The sequence below is a fragment of the Populus euphratica genome, unplaced genomic scaffold, assembly GCF_000495115.2.
Source record: "Populus euphratica unplaced genomic scaffold, PopEup_1.0 scaffold1.1, whole genome shotgun sequence".
In the NCBI taxonomy this organism is placed as follows: domain Eukaryota; kingdom Viridiplantae; phylum Streptophyta; class Magnoliopsida; order Malpighiales; family Salicaceae; genus Populus; species Populus euphratica.
Window position 1 is genome coordinate 5,646,697 of NW_011499845.1, and position 20,238 is coordinate 5,666,934.

At 34.9% G+C, this 20,238-nt stretch overlaps 1 protein-coding gene and 1 pseudogene across 1 annotated transcript; one reads left to right on the forward strand and one right to left on the reverse strand.

Moving 5' to 3' along the window:
* The first annotated feature begins 1,804 nt into the window (after positions 1-1,804).
* LOC105124146 (cysteine--tRNA ligase, cytoplasmic-like) lies at positions 1,805-11,550 on the forward strand (annotated as a pseudogene).
* Positions 11,551-17,249: 5,699 nt separating this feature from the next.
* On the reverse strand, positions 17,250-18,370 carry LOC105124150 (zinc finger protein 6-like). The gene has a single exon (XM_011024043.1). It carries the CDS (start codon positions 18,102-18,104, stop codon positions 17,367-17,369), a length of 738 nt encoding a protein of 245 aa, XP_011022345.1. The 5' UTR covers positions 18,105-18,370; the 3' UTR covers positions 17,250-17,366.
* Between the last annotated feature and the right edge of the window lie 1,868 nt (positions 18,371-20,238).

Here is a 20,238-nt window from a genome sequence, read left to right on the forward strand (position 1 = left end):
AAATTTAATTTACTCAAAGCACGATTTACATCTTAATTCGTTATTTATTTATTTTCCCTTTCCTTTTCAAGTTTCTATTTTTTGGGCTAGAAATGGCGTGGTCCGGCGGGATTAGACATGTCCAAAGCAGCTCAGAATCTGATCAGCAGCAAGGAGAGTGGCGGAGACAGCACACAGATATTCTCAAGACAGTGAGATGTCTGACGGAAGGGGAGTGCATTGTTTGTTAACACCAGTTCGTGTATATAGAGAAGGAAGTACCTGTGCAGACAAGTTAGCCAGTAGGAGAAATAGTCTTTCCCACGATAGAATTCTTTTCAGAACCGCCTAGCCTTCTGAAGGAGCGTCTGGAGAAGGATTTTGCTACTGTGGAGACTTCAGATTCAGTGGGTATAGAGGATCACAGTGGTCCTGGGCATAGAAAGATCTTGCCTAACTGGTTGGCGTCAAGGAAACTTCACTGATATAAAGTTATAATTCTGTTTTTTGTTTAATCCATTATACAAAGTAAAATATTAGAACCCATGAAAAACTACAGAGATGCAATAATTCCAATAGGGAACTCGGTATGCAGCTTTTTCAATAGCTTTTAACCATACATTTATAGAAGGAATGCAGGAGGAAACAATCTCTTGTTGTTGCAGGCGAGCTTGTAGCCTTTCTTCCAAAAACAATCCTAGCTTGCGTCTCTTTCTTGTTAAAAAGAAAAAGAAAAGGCTTGTTTCACGAGGGGGGTTAAATACCTGGATTTCAAGCTATTTATATGAATATGGAACGAGCTCAGTGGCCAAACTAGCGAGAACCAAGGAGATTTCATTCCAATGAAAATTATCAGTCTTTTAATTGATCCAACTAGGTTTGGCGGTCGAAGAGATACACTTCTTTCTCTTTGTATCTGGAATTCTAACTTTAGAATCAACATATAATAAATTCTTTTAAATAAATCAAAGAGATGCAAAGAATAAAAAAAACTTTATCCCAGTTGAAAAAATATCTATATATAATTAATATTTAAAATTAATTTATTTATTAACAATATTTTCAATTCACAACATAAAAAATATTTTATAAATATTAATATACTCTCTAACAATTCAATTATCACCACCCCATCATCACGCTGCTAGAATTATCTTACAATTTTTACTATTGTAATTGCTATTATAACTACTATTATTACTCTATCTTCATTATATTATAATTGTTTTTTTTTTCATACCATCATTATCACAATATAATATTACAAAATATTTTATAGAAAAACATTTCACCTCTAAAAATGCACACTAAAAGAAAGGAAACCATAAAATTCCAGCTAGGAAGTTGGTGGTCATTTTGTCTGTACCTTGTAACTTCGCTTGTGCAGTTTTGTTGGATTGCCTTTTACGTAAGCAAAGAGTGCAATTTAATTCGATGGATAAACCAAACCACATGATATAAGGAATGGAAAGAGAGAAAAAAATCCATACAGAAGTAATTGTTTCTGTATTTGAGATTGTAATATTGATTATTTTTTAAAATATTTTTTATTTATAAATATAAAATTAATTTAAAATAAAAAATAAATACTTTTAAAAACACTTTTTAAATACAAAAATTAACCCACTTTCAGCTAAACAAACTTTATGTTAAAATAAGGAACAAAACGGAAAGTAATAGACGCAGAGAATGAAAAGAAACGTCACCTTCCATTTCCATAAGGTCCAATTTGATGGGCTTTTTACCTGGGCCAGTCCCATTCCGTTAACACCGAAAAAGTATAAGAAACTTTTTAGCCGTGCACACAAGCTCGTCCGCACACCTACATTGATAAAAAAAAAAATCAGTCACATATGATGTCCTCGTCAGGCGTAGAGGGTTTTAGAGAAGTCACAGAGAGAGCATCGACAAGACGACGCAACCTCATCCGTCCTTGTCCAGGCGTGCGTAGTTCGAAATGGCAAACAACGAAGAGGTCAAACTGTACAATTCAATGACCCAACAAAAAGAGGTATTCAAGCCCCAAATCCCTGGCAAGGTTTCCATGTACGTTTGCGGTGTCACCTCCTTTGATTTCAGCCACCTTGGTCACGCTCGCGCCGCTGTTGCCTTTGACATTTTATCGAGGTCCGTCCATTTCTACCTATCTATCTATATAAACGCATTAGCACTCTTTATATATGCAATTTTGAATTTTGGAGATTGATTGATTGATTGATTTTTTGATTATTTGATTTAGGGCAGCTGACAGAGGTTTTTTTTTTTTTTTTTTCTTAATGTAAAAAGTTTAAAACAACTGTAGGGAGTTTGGGCGTTCCTTGGATTATAAATTATGTATTCTTGCATCCAATTCCGTTTCCTTCTTTCAAATTAGGATACTCAGCGTGTGTGTTTGGTTTCTATGAGAAATGATATGTAATTAACAAACGCACGAACAGACCTCAAAATTCAATGAACAGGATACAATACTTCATTACCAGGTCATACAAATTTTTCTCCCAACACTTGATCATCAAGTCGCATGAAGTGAGCCTATTAAATAAGGAATTAAAATAAATAAATAAAATTCACATTCCATTTCTATTCGCTTCTTTTCCTAGCTATGCTTTGGCTGTTCCGAGTTCAATTCTCACTCGAGAATAATTTAAGGCCCATCCTGGCTGGCTTTCTATTTGAGTCGTATCTTTCCATTTAGACCAAACATTGCTATCCTCAATAGTCGAGCAGATAGCCATTCCTTTCCAGTTCTTACCGCATCTTCTCATTGTCTGCCATTGAGGTGTCAGTTAGGAGCAGACATTGACCACAGAACCTCACCGTCCTTGTCGAGAGAGGTGCCCGTAGATCAAAATGGAAAATGATGGTCTCAAACTCTATGATTCAATAGCCCAACAAAAGGAGGTACTCAAGCCCAAATTTCCTGGAAAGACTTCTATGTATGTTTGTGGTGTTACCACCTATTATTTCAGCCACCTTGGTCATGCTTGAGCTACTATTTCATTTGATGTTTTATTCAGGCCTCACATCTGTAAACTATAAACACACCAGTACCTGCATTTTATGAATATGACGTTAATTTTTGTTATTTGGGACATTGATTGATTTGACCATGATGATGTGTGATGGCTAACAGGGGAAAAACTCAGAATCGCTGATATAGGGAAATTAACCTGATGTTTGTTCATTTATTGATTTGATGTTTTGAGCATTTATGGTATTTAGTTAGTTTAGTGATGGATAATTCGTGAAAGAAAATATGATTTTGTCCAAGAGAATCATGATGTGTTAATCTGAGTAAGTTGAGTGGTATTATGCCACTATAGGCGTGTTTGGCCTTGCTCTTCCAGAACCATGGTCTTGGGTCTTTGGTTTCCATCGTGAACTAAACCCAAATTCAATGCCAAACTTGCTGTTTGAAGTATTGACCTGTATTAGTCAATGTTGGCTTTCCATATAATTCTAAAGAATCATTGGATAGAAAGTATATGGACAGTTTTTAACTTGTGATTCCTGTGTAGAAATTTAGTTGTTATAGTCAGAACCTAAAGGTGCGTTAGAAAGAGACTTGCTATTTGGCAATGCTGCAGTGGTTGATGGTCCTTGGAAGCAGCTTTTTTTCTAAGTGATCTCTTTGTTCTAGTAGCCTTTCCACTCGGGCTGCTATTGGACAAATTCTTGATACTTTCTAGATTTGAGCAGAAAAGATGTTTCAGCTGAGTACTTCAACTCCATGTCAAATTTGCACTTCCAAGCTTTGACTTAGGCTACCTCATACCATGTTAAAATTGTTGCTTGATGCCTCTCACTAATATGTGTCATTAGCCTTTCTGGGTTGGTCATGCACTCCTTTTATTTTATTTTTATTTTTCGTTTTACAAGTTCAAAACTGCATTATGTGCGTGGAGCTTGGGCATTCCTTTTGCTTTTTATGCATTCACTTCTATATTCTGTATTTGACTATTATGTATGCATAAATCATTGATCATTGAATCTTGTGATGCTATTGTTTTATTTGAACTGTAACTGCAGATACCTACAAAACCTAGGTCATGAAGTTACTTATGTTCGAAATTTCACTGAAATTGATGACAAGGTGAGAATTTCAATCCAGCAATATCAACTTGACTGCTGCTATGACTGGAAATTTACAATCGCAGCCATCACATTATTGCATTTGTTCATTGTACATTGCTGGGCTTCAATTTGGTAAAGATTTATGGAATTTCACATTCTTTTGGTCTTGGAATACTTCTTGATTCTTGCTGAAATAGAAGGAAAATGCATTCTATGGCAAGTTAAATATGCTAATATAGTAAAAAGCTTCCATGATTCTGTGATTTGAAAGAACAAAAGGTGTGTGAAATATATTAAGAACTCCAGATCATTTTATTGCCGGCATTTGTTTAAATTTGAGCCATTTTTTTTATCCTCCCCAAAAGAAGCCTTTCTTTGTATATACAACTTTTTATGGTTTTTGTGAATGAAGTCTTCTTGTGGAGTATTAGATAAATCTCTCCTACTCGCCAAAACCTCAAATAGGCTTGCAACACATTCAAGGAGTGAACAACTTTTTTTTTTTTTTTAGTTAAATTAGTCAATGATGTGTACATTTTTTCATTGTACAAATGTATAATCTAGATAGGTGTAAAGAAATAGGTGTCATCCTATCTTTACCCAAAGCTCAATTATTCAAAGAAAGTATCAACTTTCTCGGACTAATAATTGACAAAGGACAAATTAAGTTGCAAAGTCACATAGGTACCCAACCTAGGTTACAAATTATGAACAATCCCAGTTCAATAGATAAAAGAAATAATAATTCTTTAAAATCATCTGAAGAAGATGAACACCCAACAGTGATAAACCATTGGACCTATAATCCAGGATGGAATGAAGGACAGACGTCTTCATCCAAAACAAATGATGCTTTAGTAAAAGCCTGTTATAGGATGCATGGTTTACCACCACCAGAAAATGATAGCCTTACAGCTATTAGTAAAAGGATAAATCATCTAAGTTTAGATTTATCAGATAAGGAATTATGAGTGGACCTCACCAGGTTAAACCTCACATATTCTTTAATAAACGATACATTGGGTTAAAACACCAAAATGTAACAGTCAATCCACCACCATACACTTATCATGGCGGTCGAGGAATTGATGGTTGTCTAAACCATCTCAATAATATTAATTCGGTCTTAGGATCCGTCTTAATTCTAGTAACCAGTCTCAGTAATGTGTTTGGTTTACCATCCAAACAAATTTTCAGTGGGGGGGATAGTGACATTGATGACTTCCCAAAACCAATAAAATATCCACAATTTATTGACAATGGATTAAAAGATTTAGTAACTAATGTCCAAAACACATTAGGAGCTATAGATAAAGATATCAGAACCACTAAAAGTCTGATAGAAAACATGAACCTTAGATTAAAATCTTTGGAACAAAAGATAGGCGATTTAGAATCCTTAGAAAATACCCTCAAAAGTATAGACCCCATTAAGATTGAACAAATCTTATCCACGGTCCAAAATATAGATCAAAAAGTTTGAAAATGACCACCACTGGAAAAATAGATGCTCTAGAAGGAGTAATAAAGAAACTCTCAGAAGATTTCAAATCACTTGAAGACAAACAAATTACTGTCCTACAAAGACACATAGAGACATCTGCGGCCTCAATTATAGCTGCTTTAAGAAAAGACCTCGAAGAAATAAAAAGGAGTCTTTTACATATGGCTGATGCCATCAAGTACTGTACTAACAGTATAAAAGCATGTGAATGCAATAAAGAGATTCTCACAGCATTTGAGAAATCTTTAGGAAATGTCCCTACAGCCTCACCTGTCGGCACTACACCTATCACACAACAACCATCCATAGGCATGGCTAGAGATGATAAATCCCCATCATGATTAAAACCAGCTACAATTACAGCTTTTAGTTATATTCCTAGACCATGACTAAGGAATACAAAACAGTTAAGGAACAGCTGTTAGAATATTATATGGCACATGACCATAATGAATGGACTAATAAAGTCATTAAAGTTCTGAGTTGCGAAGACCCAGAAATAGAGCAAGCCCCTAAGCAATACGAAGATCTTAATGTTATAGTTGCAATCCCTAATCCTAGGTATAACCTCAATGTAGACATTGAAGAAACCTATGATAATATGGATGCTACCCAAGCAGAATCTTCAGCCCAAGGAGCCTCTAGAAATCCACCAAGTGGAGTGAGTTATGATAGGCCTTCTCAAAGACCTAGACCATCAAGAAGTCATAACACGACTTACCAAAGTGCCCCTTTAGGAGGATCATATAGATCAGGAACAGGAAGATTTCAGAGATACAATATCCCTGAAGATTATGCCCCTGAAAAGAAATATCAAGCTGATATTTTAGATATAGTTGTGTAGACCTTAAGGAAAGAAAGCGTAGGATTCAATCCTGGCACAATTCTTTACGGTTGATCATACCCACAGATAATAATCTTAGTGAAGATTTTGAATTAGCTCATATTTTGATGATTAATAAATCCTCAAGAATGGCCAATGAACTTATTGAAGAAATCAATAAGGATGAATTTATGAGAGGATCTTCAGAAGACTTTCTCCAAAATATAGTAAACCTGTTATCCACAGTGTTTCTAGGAACAAATTATCTTAATGATGGTGAAAACCAAGTTAGGATTAAACAAGAAGAAGCTAGGGAACGCATGACTAAGTTACAGATCTGTGATCTGTGTTATTTAGATCAGTTCACCTGTGATTATGAGGAAGCCCTTTTAAGTGTACCTAATACTGAATGGATTAGTTACATCGAATGATACCTTAGAAAAATTCCCTTTATAGGAAAAGAAAGTTTAGAAGAATACCAACAATTGCCACACATTAGTAAACTAAGCCTAATGGTAGTAAAAAATATAGTTTCAAAGAAACTAACAAAAATTTGCACTGAAAGACAGTTGCTTAAAAGAACAAAGAAAATTAATCTTTGTTGTCCAGAATTTCAAGGACCAGAAACCATGCATGGTTGTCATAGTATTCCACAGCTCAAAAAATGGAAGAAAAAGATAAAAAAGAAATATAAGTTTAGAAAACCCAAAAAGAAAAAATATTATAAACATCCTAAACGATATAAAAAATACTTTGGACACCAAGGTAGAAAGAAACGTTTTTTCAGAAGAAAAAACTATAGAGACCTTAAGGGCCTCAACGATGAACCCAAAGAATTATCCCAAAACAGATAAACAAAAATTTTGTCCTCAAAAGAAGAAAACATGCAAATGTTGGATTTGCCAAGAAATTGGACATATGAGTTATGAATGTCCAAATACTAAATCATCAAAAGCCCAAGCCAAGGCCTTTGAAGAAATATTTCTAGAAGAAGCCCAAACCTAGACGGTCTAGGTCTTTGAGAAGGCCTATTATAACTCACTCCACTTGGTGGATTTCTAAGAATTCAAGATAAGTTTTTGCCTCTAGTCCATGGTTCCATGTTAATGTTCCACATGATTAAATTGGCATGAAGTTTACTGCCTCAACATCAAGATTTGCCTTGTTCTCCTGTTTTCTTATAATTTTTCCCAATGATTTATTTTACTACAGGCTTTATTACAATAATGATGATGTTCAGGTCACTCCTCGTACTATTATGCATGTGTGTATTTGTTGTACGATGCAGCCATATAGTTGTATATAAACATACATCCATCAATGTTATCTCCTTCTGGCTAGTTTCCTCTATAAAATTCACCAGTATCTATTTCTTTGCAGATAATTCATTGGGCAAATAAGCTTGGTGAAGATCCTTTAACTTTAAGTAGCTGGTTTTGTGAAGAATATCATGTTGACATTACTGAACTGCAGTGCCTTGTTCCAACTCACCAGCCATGTGTAACTGATCACATGGAACAGATTAAGGACATGATCACTCAGGTTGTTTCCCCTACCATTTTTACTTAATTGTTTATTAAGCTTAGATTATTGCGCTCTCTGTGTGGTAGTGAGCTTGTGTGTGCTCCATGCAGGGCATATTTTGATATTTGTAGAAATTAGACAACTCGGTGTTTTGATCTTGTTACTGAGTGGTTGGTAAGAAAGTTCAATCTATTTTCTTTTCCAAATTGGCCTGTTCTCTCCTCATTGGAGAGAACAAGAAAGATTTAACTGCCAAATGTCCAGTGAACCCAGCGTACATTCAATAATTAAAGAGAGAATTAATCAGTTTTAAACTTTAAACTGCAATTCTGAGTGTTTGACTTTTGTGTAAGCCACTAATCTTTATATTCTTTCTACTGACTAATGGTAAGTTGTGCATGTTGCTGCATTGTGAGTCATCTATTATGGTCCTCATAATCAATTTGTGATAAATGGGAATTTCTCAAACTTGTTTAGCCTTTGAATAGTTAAACCAGTTTGATACTTTTGAAGTTTGGTAACTTGTTATGCCCAAATGAAATTAGTTAAATAGCTTATGTAGAACTTTGACTGGCATAAAACCATATAGAACAATGCTTTTTAATAAAATAATTAATTGTGATAACTTGTGACCTTTTGTTTTCTTCCCTTGTGTATGTGTTGGAAATTGTATTTTATTTTCAAAGGTGCGTGTCTCACTTTACTCATGCCTTTTATTTACCGCTCACATCTGATGCACTTTTTTAGCCCCTTTGAGCATGCCATGCATTGATATAGTTTTTCTTAAATTGATTATTTTGAGGTTATTAGATGATAGATCTCAAGTTTTTCTTCTGTTATTATAGCTGTGGTTCAGTTGTTGTAACAAAGTTCTATTTCCATTTGTATTTAATTGGACACCAATAATTTATGCAGATTATAAAAAAATGACTCTGCATATGTGGTGGAGGGAGACATCTTCTTTGCGGTTGATAAATCCCCAAATTATGGTTAGTTATCTGGGCAGAGGCTGGAAAATAATAGAGCAGGGGAACGTGTTGCTGTTGACTGCTGTTGACTCGAGAAAACATAATCCTGCTGACTTTGCATTGTGGAAGGTATAAATCTCACAAGTACCTGAAATTTATAATTCGTTTGCACTGCACCATATCCGATGTCTGCTTGTGTTTGCAGGCTGCGAAGCCAGGTGATCCAAGTTGGGAGAGTCCATGGGGTCCTGGAAGGCCAGGATGGCACATAGAATGCAGTGCAATGAGTGCTCATTAACTGACTTTCAAATTTGACATTCATGGTGGTGGGATTGATTTGATTTTTCCACATCATGAGAATGAGATTGCCCAGAGTTGTGCTGCATGTGAAGAGAGCAGCGTGAGAGCAGCGTGAGTTACTGGTAGCATAATGGTCATGCCACAAATAACAATGAGAAAATGTCAAATCATTGGGTAATTTTTTCACAATCGGCCAGGTAATCGACAATCAGTTTTTATCATTGATGCTCCTTTTCTTTTGCTTTTTCTTTCAAATAATGAGTTTCAGCCTTATTGATTTTATTTGCTTAAGATTCCCATTACAATGTTTTTGTAGATTACTGAACGGTACTATCCTCTGGCTTTGAGACACTTCTTGATAAGTGCACACTACCGCTCTCCCTTCAATTACTTTGTTTTGCAGCTGGAAGGTGCATCCGACGCTGTCTTCTACATTTATCATGTTTGAAGGTTATGGATGCTCCGCTCCTCAAAGTTTTCATTTCAAAGTTTCTGTGCCTTTAACAAGTCATGGAGAGCCTCCTGTTTGAAAATATGTTCGTGTATGTCATTGTGTCAATTGTGCATGCCTATGTGGGCGGGAACATTTTCACTTGATTTACCTTTATTTTTCCTAGAATTAATTGAACTTGCAGTGTCTGTCTCCTTAAGTTGAAATTCAGGCCAAACTTTTTTCACAAGTTAGTTTTATCAGAGCTGTTCTGTTCAGTTAGATCTGCAAGTAATCCTTGTTTTCCTGAGTTGTACAGTAAATTTTTTTCCTCGTGTTATAATAAATAGAGTACTAAATTGCTTCAGGATTATTGGAAGTAGAATCTCCATGGAACAAGAAACATGATTGCTAGGGTTTAAAACGACCTATTCTTTATTTTCCTTTCTTGATATGCTTCATACATAACTTGTTTGTTTCCCGTAATATTGTGCTTTGATTTTGGTAATTGTAGTGCCATCATTACTTCACAATCATACACATGAATGCCCACCTCGCTGATGCTTAGATATTGTTAGTATTCACACCTCAAGTATATTATTGTTATTTTGTGATTATAGACACTGCAAGATTGTGAGGAAGCTTGATTGCCATTTCAAGAAGAAAGCCTGAAGGAAGGCTCGGGACAGGATGGCAACATGGTTGCCATTGCAGCTGATGCCCAAAGATGCATTTCTAGGCTACGAGAAGAATTTGAGATGATGATGTCAGATGATTTGAACACTTCACCTTTACTGACTGGTGCTTTCCAAGAAGAATTGAAGCTCATAAATAGTTCTTTGGGCATGCTGATCTCACTTTGTATCTGCTCTTCTGTGTGCATATATGGAGATTTACATGCTCTTCTTTCCTTGATAATTGCCAGAAGAAACAACAATTGTCATTGATTCGGTCCCTTACTGAAATCAAGAAAGAAGTTACGGTAGTTCTGAAAATTCTGGGACTTCTTCCTCGTTGCACCTGCGCTGAGGTGAGATTTTGCAATTTCTTTTATGTTCTACTGCAGCCCTCCTCCTTTTTCCAGGCTTGGGACAGGCCACGTGCAAAGTTCCCAATTCTTCTTCTTTAATGATTCATAAAATCTGAATTTTCTCTCGTTGAAATTCATTAACAAAAATTAGACTCCCCCGATCAGGTTTTGCAGCAGTTAAAAGATAAAAGCATTGAAGAGCACGACTAACAGAAGATGATGTGATATGTCAGATTGAGAACAGAGCGGTGGCAAGGAAAAGTCATGATTTCAAGAAAAGTGATCAGTTCAGGACTGATTTGTCTGCAAAGGGCATTGCACTAATGGATGTGGGGAAGGAAACAGTTTGGAGACCTTGTATTCCGGTTGAGAAAGAAGAGCAGGCAAGGACAGTGGTGGAAGAGCTAATGCTGCTGCCACAATCTGCATCAAGTTGACAGTGGGCGGCCTTTTTCTGGCAGCGATGACTGCCACTGGTTTAGATCACTTAAATTTGGAATCAAGAAATATTTATAGTTTCAATTTATGCACTGGTTTATGTTGTAGCATCTAGGGGCTTTCACACATTATCGCCCTGGGGAGTAGACAGCGTGCAGCAGGGCGCCCATAAATTGTACTTTCCAGCTTGCTAGATCAAGATACAATGTAGGAAGGTTGAGAACCCTATGATTACCTCCTGTTAAGTAGCCCTGTACCCAAAACAAGAAGAAAAAATCCTCCCATTATGGAGCTCAAAAATGAAATGAGCCTGCAGGTGAACTACAGGAAAAGTGATGTGATGAGGCAATACAGGAATATCTGTTTGTAACACATGCAACTCAAAGGAGTATTGATATTGATTGTTCTCCTTGTGGGCATTATGCTTGCTTATGTTATCATATGGAATTTAAAATTCTTGAAAGTTTATATATTAGAAAATTCTGTGATTAATTACGAGGCTGAGCAAATTGCCCAGAGCTGTGATATCTCGACTTTCTTCAGCTGGACCATCGCCCTGAGTGTTACTTAATGAGGGCCCCGCATCTTCTCATACATACATGGAACTGATGGAAGAGCCATGCTACATAATTTTTCCTAATGTGTTTTCTTATTATTATTTTTTTAGATTAACATGGGTGTTCGAGCTAGTTTATGCGTGCTACGACTAATTTTACGGGTACTGAAGTTAACGACCATGTAAACCTCTAGTAGCTAGTTTACGCGTACTACGACTAATTCCACGGATACTAAAGTTAATGACCATGTAAACCTCTAGTAACTATCATATGAGCAATAAAAACTTAACCTAAGATTTTTTTATTATTACTATTATTGAAAGTCCTGAGATTCTTTTATTATTACTATTATTGAAAGTTACAGTAGAGCTTGAGCTGCATAATGAAAAATAATTATGGTTTATTTTATTATGACAGAACTTCTAACAAACATCTTACAATGTTTCCACGTAAACTACGATTATTTAGTTGCTGTACAAAGAAAAAAAGCCATCAATGCGATCTTGTAGTGAAGGGATCTGTGTCAATAAGGAGGACCAACTCCCCCAATAGATCTATTTGTAAAATAGAAACGAAGAAGAAGAAGAAGAAAATATGCTTATGTATAGGAATGGATTCATAAATCAATAGGTTAGGGTTTTTTCTATTATTGTCATTGAAGTAGTTGTCTAGTTATGTGTACAAGTCACGTTAGTTTTCTCCGTTGAACCCATGTCTACCTAACAAAAAGGGACATAAGTAATGAAAGCATAAAAATGACCATACCTTTCCGAGGCAAATGATTTATTTTGAAGGTTCTTATACTACGTAGAAAAAACAGGTTAAAAAGACTCGAGAAAAGAGAGAGGAGTAAATCAAATCCAGCTAGCACCGAACCATAACACATCAGTTCGATTTGGTTTTCCAATGAATTCGGTTCTGGCTTGATTTAAATTAATCATAGCTACCGACTATTGAGAGTTGGGAAATCTTGGAATGGAACCCCCAAGTTGTTACTGTCAGGCCCACCTTGCATCATGTCCTTTTGAATTTAGATAGAAGTAAGGTGCCGGAATCATCATAGAAAGAGTTAAGATCCATCACTATCTCCAGGCCCCCACTTTCCCTCGTAGGAAGTAGAAACTGAAGCCCCTCGCTTATGAGTTGCATCTTCTTGACACACACACACACATACATATATATGCTAGCTTGGACTTTTGTGGTTTCACCTCCATCCATACGCAATCCTGACAGCATCCATCACATTCAGACGGAAAGCACAAAAGGTAAAAGGATTAGTTCGAACTACAGAGCCGGCTCCTAGCTGGTTCGCAAGATTTCCGAGAGAAACAAGCATGAACAGACGTGAATGATAATTTGCAATGAATGTTAGTTGAAGGAGTAAGTAGGTCATGTGTGTTGGAAGACTTTGTTTGAAAAGGTGGTGAGATTGGACCTTTAAAGTTGTATGCTTGGTGGTATGATTTTTCTCCTTGAATGCGTACAGTGCGGCTCCAGATCAATCAATTGCAAGAAAAAAACTAATAGTCAAGCTACTTACCAAACCTATCGTAGGGTCCATGCGCCTGTCAATTAATTGGTCGGGATCCCAGGAAATTTCCGGAGGTCCTTGGAAATTTGAGGAGCTAGCTAGTGACATAGTTCAAACTTGTTAGCAACATCAAGCTGTCTCTCATTCATGACATGTAATCATGTTTAACAATACCTTAAATATTACAGTATGCTGTGGCTTGGGAAAGTAGCAATGATGGCTCCATCTGTCCATTTATATGTATTCGGACTTCTTTTCACCAGCTAATCTCCTTCCTTTTAATTGTACCAACTTAGACGTAAATTAAGGACTTAGTCTTCTATTAATCTTTTTATCAACATTTCTGGTCCAGACTGATTAGCCTGTTTTGATAGGACTATTAATTTTAGAACAGAGGGTGCCACGATGAAATTTATCAGGAATATATACTTTTAAAAATAAATTAAACTAATAATGGCAATATAATAGTAATGAACTCTTTTGGGGTGTAAAATGTAGATATATTCTCCGAAACAAGACTTAAATTCAAGAGTAGATTTAAGAGTTTTGGAAGTTTCGGAACCAACATAAAAACTGTGTCATTTTGGGATGCCATGGCCCCTTATGGCGGCCATAACGTGGTTCTGCCCCGGTAACCTGAACATGTGCAGTTTTCTTGTAACAACAAAACTAGCTTCTTAGTATTTGATGGTCCTCACAAGTAAAGAAAATGCATGGTGATCACATGAATATCCATGCTCAATCGAAAAATCAATTAGCTGACAAGTCAGCACTTGTTTTAATTTTTATTCTTTTAACAAAATCATTGAATATCCCTTTACAAAATTCATTTTTTTTATTTTCAGAGTTTTTGTTTTGAATATTTTTATCCTTTTATTTTACATGCATCTGGCTTTTCTGAACAAATAATCTTTAAAATAGATCTCGGCACCAAGTAATTGTTTTTGTTTTTGTTTTTAAAAAATGACATTCACTCAGGCTTTTATTTAATAGAAACATTTTTTTTCAAATTTTATATATTGAATGGCGTTTTCATCATAAAAAGGTTACAACGGGGGTATTGAAAAAATTTACTAGAGCAAAAGGATTATGATATGGGCTTGATAGTAGGACTTTGGGGACCTATCCAATAAATCCTCCAACATAGAAGGATCAATTAAATAATTAACCCTAGAACAAAAGCACTCATTCACACAACTTGAGTTTGATCTAACACACCTGAATCCCATCCAAATAACAGCCATTAAAATATTATCATGAAATTAAAATTCTCTTTGAGATGTGGACTTAGGTCGCTTCCAATCATCCATCAATGATGTTTAAATTGTATGTTTAAGGTAGCAAACATACTGAAAATGAGAAGTGACATGAAATCGGGTAAGGTTTGAATTATTGCCACCCCAGCAATCACAGTTCTAAAGGCTAGACAAAGCTATATGGTAGTTAATTTAATAAAAAAAAATAGTTACGGGATTAATCCACCATAGTATTTGAAGTCATTTTCTAGGAAAAGTAAGAATATATAGATGCTTAACCTGTCGTGCCAGCCAGGATTACGTTATGACATTGTGATTCCACAATTTAAAATGTGAAAACGCGATTGCTTAATTTCCCACGAGAATGAGACTCGAACTTGAGTCCTAATTATTGAACCTCTTACTTAATATGATAAGTATCAATACAAGATGAGTTCACTTAAATCTATCCAACAATATTAATTGAAATCTTGAAGGAATAAGGCATTGAAACTAATCAAATGCAAAAATGTTGAAAGTTTAAATATCCCACTTTCCTCTCGTGTTATGTATTTCAATTTTTTTTTTGGATGAAATGACTTGTATCATTAAATACAATATTAAGGTTCCATGGTCCTAGAGTCTTCTTCTTTATTCTTTCTTTCTTTCTTTCTTTTGAATTGATGAACTATTTATTCATCGGAACGTTTTAGAGAAGCTTGATTAGAGCATGGTGATAAAGGAATGAAATGATAGCTTTAAGCTTATTTTGGGTTTTAATATGTCCAAGTTCACATATTCAAATAGTTTTCCCTCTTGTGACAAGTTTTCGACGAAGGGATCTTGATTGGTTACCTAGGAGATGCAGGTCGACATCAGTCTTAAGGGCACCAATTAATGAAGCAGGAGCTCGGGGTCCAATCCCCAGCTCGTATTATGTTTTAAATGCAAAGTCATGATCTTGTGGGAATGGGTTTAATTTTCTTTGCTCTTGCACTCAATAGCCACTAGGAGTTGTTCCTTTTGGAAATGTAGTCATGTATGTCAAAAGGGTCTAAAGAATAAACTTTTTGTTAGTGCATAAGTTTTCAAATGCATTATTACGTTTGCTTGCTCTTCTTTTCAATATAATACCCCAAAGCACTGACGTTTCAAGCAACCAAATTCAGTCTCCTCATTGGAATATTCCAGTCCAATTCACCATCTCCCATGTCCTACGTGAGCTATCACGACTTTTTTTTCTCATTATGATTATTATTAGTTATATTCGCGGCCAAATGGGTGCTGCTACTATAAATTTTAATTACTAGCCAAAGTTAGCCTCGTTCATGCATCCCTTAGCCTCATTCATGCATCCCTGAGTGTTTGAATTCTGTTTTTATATGCCTATTGAAAGTACATTCCACTTTAAAAAATACTAAATTAATAGTTTTAATAGTTTTAATGTAATGTGCTAATATTAAAAATAAAAAAATATTTTAATGTATTTTTAAATAAAAAATATTTTCAAAAAACATCCAACATCACATCTAAATAACCGACCTTCTGATTATATAACTTTAAAATTATGCATTAATCACTGTTGCACCGAAATAAAAATGGTGCATTTTGACTGCATGACCTTTGCCGACCGTTCGCATAAATTGTTTGAAAAATTGGTGGAAACCCTAGCTAGAATGATGCTTTAGGGAGGGGTTTGCATTATCCTGTCTGTCTTAGTGGTTCCATGTAAGTTTTGTTTTATCCACAAGCTTCGCTTCAAACTGTTGGGATGTCATTAATAAGAGGCCATGCTTGTTGTTAAAAGAAATGGGGGATCAAACAAGATCTCAAGGAAATAATTCGAAGCTAATATTGTCGGCATTCGGCACCAAGGAATATTATTTCCTTTTTTTTATTATTTAATCTTGGTTAGAGGTTCGGATCTCCCCGCACTCCAAATCAAATGGGAATATGACTACCAGCTGCGTTGAAAATCTTGGGGCTACGAGAGTGATTGGTCCCACATTGCATCACTCGGAAGTCTAAAAACAGAGGGTACTAGACATGAGGCCCTAGCTAAAAAAGGGTGCATAATCAAAACAAGCTCTTCGGAGACTAGACTGTCTCCATGCAATAATGTTTCTTCTTTGATTCTTCCTACTAAGAAACATGATCCTTCTCCTTTCACATTGTATGCCAATGGTGCCATTTATTGAACTTGTGTTTTTAGTGCCAGTGGATAAAGCAAGCAAGGAGATGCGAGAATCTGCTTATCTCATATCATTAAATATCAATAAATCATAAGGGAAAAATAAAATAAGGGTTTATATTACTCCAAAAAGAGACAATTGGGGAGTGGTGCAGTCAATTCCATTTATTTGCTAATTGAAATGGATACCTAATTTATTCATTAATAATGAGTCTCTCTCTCTCTCTCTCGCACATAATTCAGCAAGGCTTACATCCATGGAAAGGAAAATAGGGAAGGGCTCGATGGAATGAATGCGCCGGTGTTGGGAAAAAGTACGACTTTAACAAGTTTGAAAAACTTCGCTCGTGCCTCTTTATTCCAAATATTCTGTACCCTAATTAGTAATAATTGAGCAAGCATGCTAGATTTATCAATGTCAATCAGAGCCCGCTTAACCTAAAATCAGTTGGAATGGCTCGAAACTTCACTCCAATAATAAATATTTAATAAAATAATTTAAGAAAAAATAAAATATATTTGCCAATTAAATACGGATTATCCAATACCCCATTTATCTATCTATCGGGCATACTTGAAAGGATAAAAATAAAATACTTCTTGAATTGTTTTTGCTAAAGCTTGCGAATCAATTATAAATTAAACCAGTTAGCAACGAGAATGGCGAGGAAGAAATGTCTGATCTAGTGAGATAAATCATCAGAAAAATAAATAAATAAAACTTGAAAATGTACAAATATCCGTCCTGAAAAATATATCCCAGGTCACTCCTAGAAAACAAATCATGGCCCAGCTGGAGAAAGACTAAGATGCAAGTCCAGGCTCAATTTATCATCAAAGCTAGGTCCACCATCACTTTTAGAGAAACTGCTCAATGATGTAGGTCCATTCAGATCACCAATGGCCCTGCTAATATGGGCCCTACTTTGCACTTGCTGGTATGGCCCACTAGCACTAGAGGCCAATCCAAAATCTCCTACACTACCACCATACGTTAAGCTCCCTACACCCCTCCCTCCCACCCCGCTAGGAAACACACTCCCATGTGAAACATGGAACGGTGGTGCCGCCCGAGGCAAGTAAACCCACGACTGAGAAGCATCCGGGACCACAACCTGGCCTGCTGCCTGGGCCAGGAGGTGCTGAGGAGGAGCGAAGGCAGAGATCATAGGGTTTCTACCAAAGGAAACGGCAGCTGCAGCTGCGTTTCTTGTGGCTTGCATTTGAGCTCGTTTGAGTTGTTGTCTTTCTTTTTTGTGTGCGTTTTGGTGGCCACCAAGGGCTTGTGAGTTTGCAAATTCCCTAGAGCAGTACTGACACTCGTATTTCCTACTGTCTCCTGTAGCTGTCGCTGTAGCGAAAGAGGATGAGGATGAGTCCGGAGTATTACTCGAAGATGACTTGAGAGAGTATGTTGTAGCTATTAGTTCTTCATCTTCTGAGACGTTGAAGCCGAATAGTTTTAATCGTGTAGACATACTGGTTGAGTTGTGTTTTGTTTCGTAGTCTAGCTCTGCCATTTTTAGCTAGGCAAACGAAGTCAGAGAGATTTCTTTACTTTGTAGAGAGACGGATCAGAGAGAGGTGTGGGGGATGAGGGTGTGAAGCATAAGGCAAGCAGTTGCTTGAGTGGGGTATATATACAAAATTACAACCAAAAACGAAAAAAAAAAAAACAAAAAAAGCTTGAGAAAAAAAAGTACTGTGGTATACAATAGAGAAGTATAGAGAGATGGTTGCGGACATCCCAAGGAGAAGAAATTGTGTGATGGTATTTTGGGAACACGAACCAAGAGCACTCGGGACCCAAAAGGATTGCACTTGTCTCGACCAAAATTTTCTCTTTCTATTACGTAACACCAAGGTCCTGTTAACTTTTAGGGCTAAATTGCAAGAATGCCCTCTGTGGGGCAATGCAAAACAATATTAGCCCTATTACTTCATCATTAATTAAACATAGTTTTTAAAGAATTAGTATTTATAAAGAGCTGAATTAGTATTAATTAAACATAATAATGCTAATTAAATAGCATATTTTATAAAATCCATAATTATATATATTAAATATTCATTAAAATCTCTGATATTTAATAACTTCTCTTTTAATTTTTCATGACATTTGAAATTTTTAGTGGTATTTAACGTTATTATTTTATATTTTAAGTATTTATATTGAAATTTTAGCACATATAAACTCTTATGTAACATGGTTTGTATTAATTTCAGTATTTTTTTTATTTTTTCATTATTTTTCATGCTTTATGGAATATATTTCACCCTAACTTATTTTGATTAAAAAAATTTATTAGTTGAAATTTAAAGTTTATGAAAAACTAGTATTATAATTTATAAAGAATTAAATAAATTAAATATAGTTTTTAAAGAATTAGTATTTATAAAGAGCTGAATAGCAGTCTTAAAAGACTGATTTTTTTCTTTTATATTTATGATTTTATTTAATAATTTTTTTAAAAGATAATATTGAATTTAAAAAAAAATTAATTTACTGCTTTTAATAAATTTAGTTTGTGAGTTATTAAAGTTAAGTTGGGTTGGCTCAGGTTTTTTTTGTTTGATTATCCAATATTTTTTTTCATTTTTAAGGGGATTTTTTTGGCCTTTTAAAAGTAACATGAGTTATCTCAGGATTTTTTTTTGTCTTTGTTGTATCTATCTTTAAAAAAAAAAAATTAGCTATATTAAATTAATTTATTTCATCATTCAATATTAAATTAATCTGGTATTGCTTCAGTTTTTTTGGTGATATTTGTCATATTTTGCTCTTTTAACAATAAATTTTTTAATTAAATTAATTTCTCTCACCCTTTAGCATTGAATTTATTTTTATACTGAGCTTTTTAGTTGAGGCTATATTTGAAATTTAACAGTTTATGACTTTAATAATTTAAACTAGGTTTAAAGGGTTCGTACAAATTTGCATGGTATTTATTGCCTTTTTTCAGCTTATGTTTTTCAGTTTCATCCTCGGATTTTTTTTTACTTTTTTTTAAAAAATTCTATAGGATTTTTCATCTGTTTTTTTTAAATGTAACCATCAAGTGTTTTTCATAATTTGTTCCAATTACTTTTGAGACTTCAGTCGGCCTAAGTTCTGAGTTCTTTAAGTCACGAGTCAACTTATCAGACAAGTATTTTGAACTTCAAATTTGTATTATGATTTTTTTTTTTAATTTTGTCCTCACTTACTAGATTTTTATTTTTATTTTGAATTCTTTTGTAAATTTGTGGACATAGGAATTTTGAATTTGACAATTCAATTCAATATTTGATGGTATTTTAGGTTTTGGTCCTTAATGTTTTGTTTTTAAATTTTAATTCTTAACTCTTTTATTAAATTTTAATTTATTTTTTATTTCATCATTGAATCTATAATCTTAATTTTTTTTTAATTTCATAATTAGGGTTTATTGGTTTTTTTTCATTGATTTTTTTTTAATTTTATCTTCAATATTTTTTTCCATTCTCTTTTGATGATGTGGAGCTGTTATTTAAAAAAAACATTTACAGCCCTTAATTATTGTTTTTTTATGCTTAAAAAAAATCAGATAGATTCGCAGACAAGCTATCTGGTTATCTTCTAAGACAATAAGACTCGGGAGCACCCCCCTCGAGCCAAGATTATCATGCACAGAA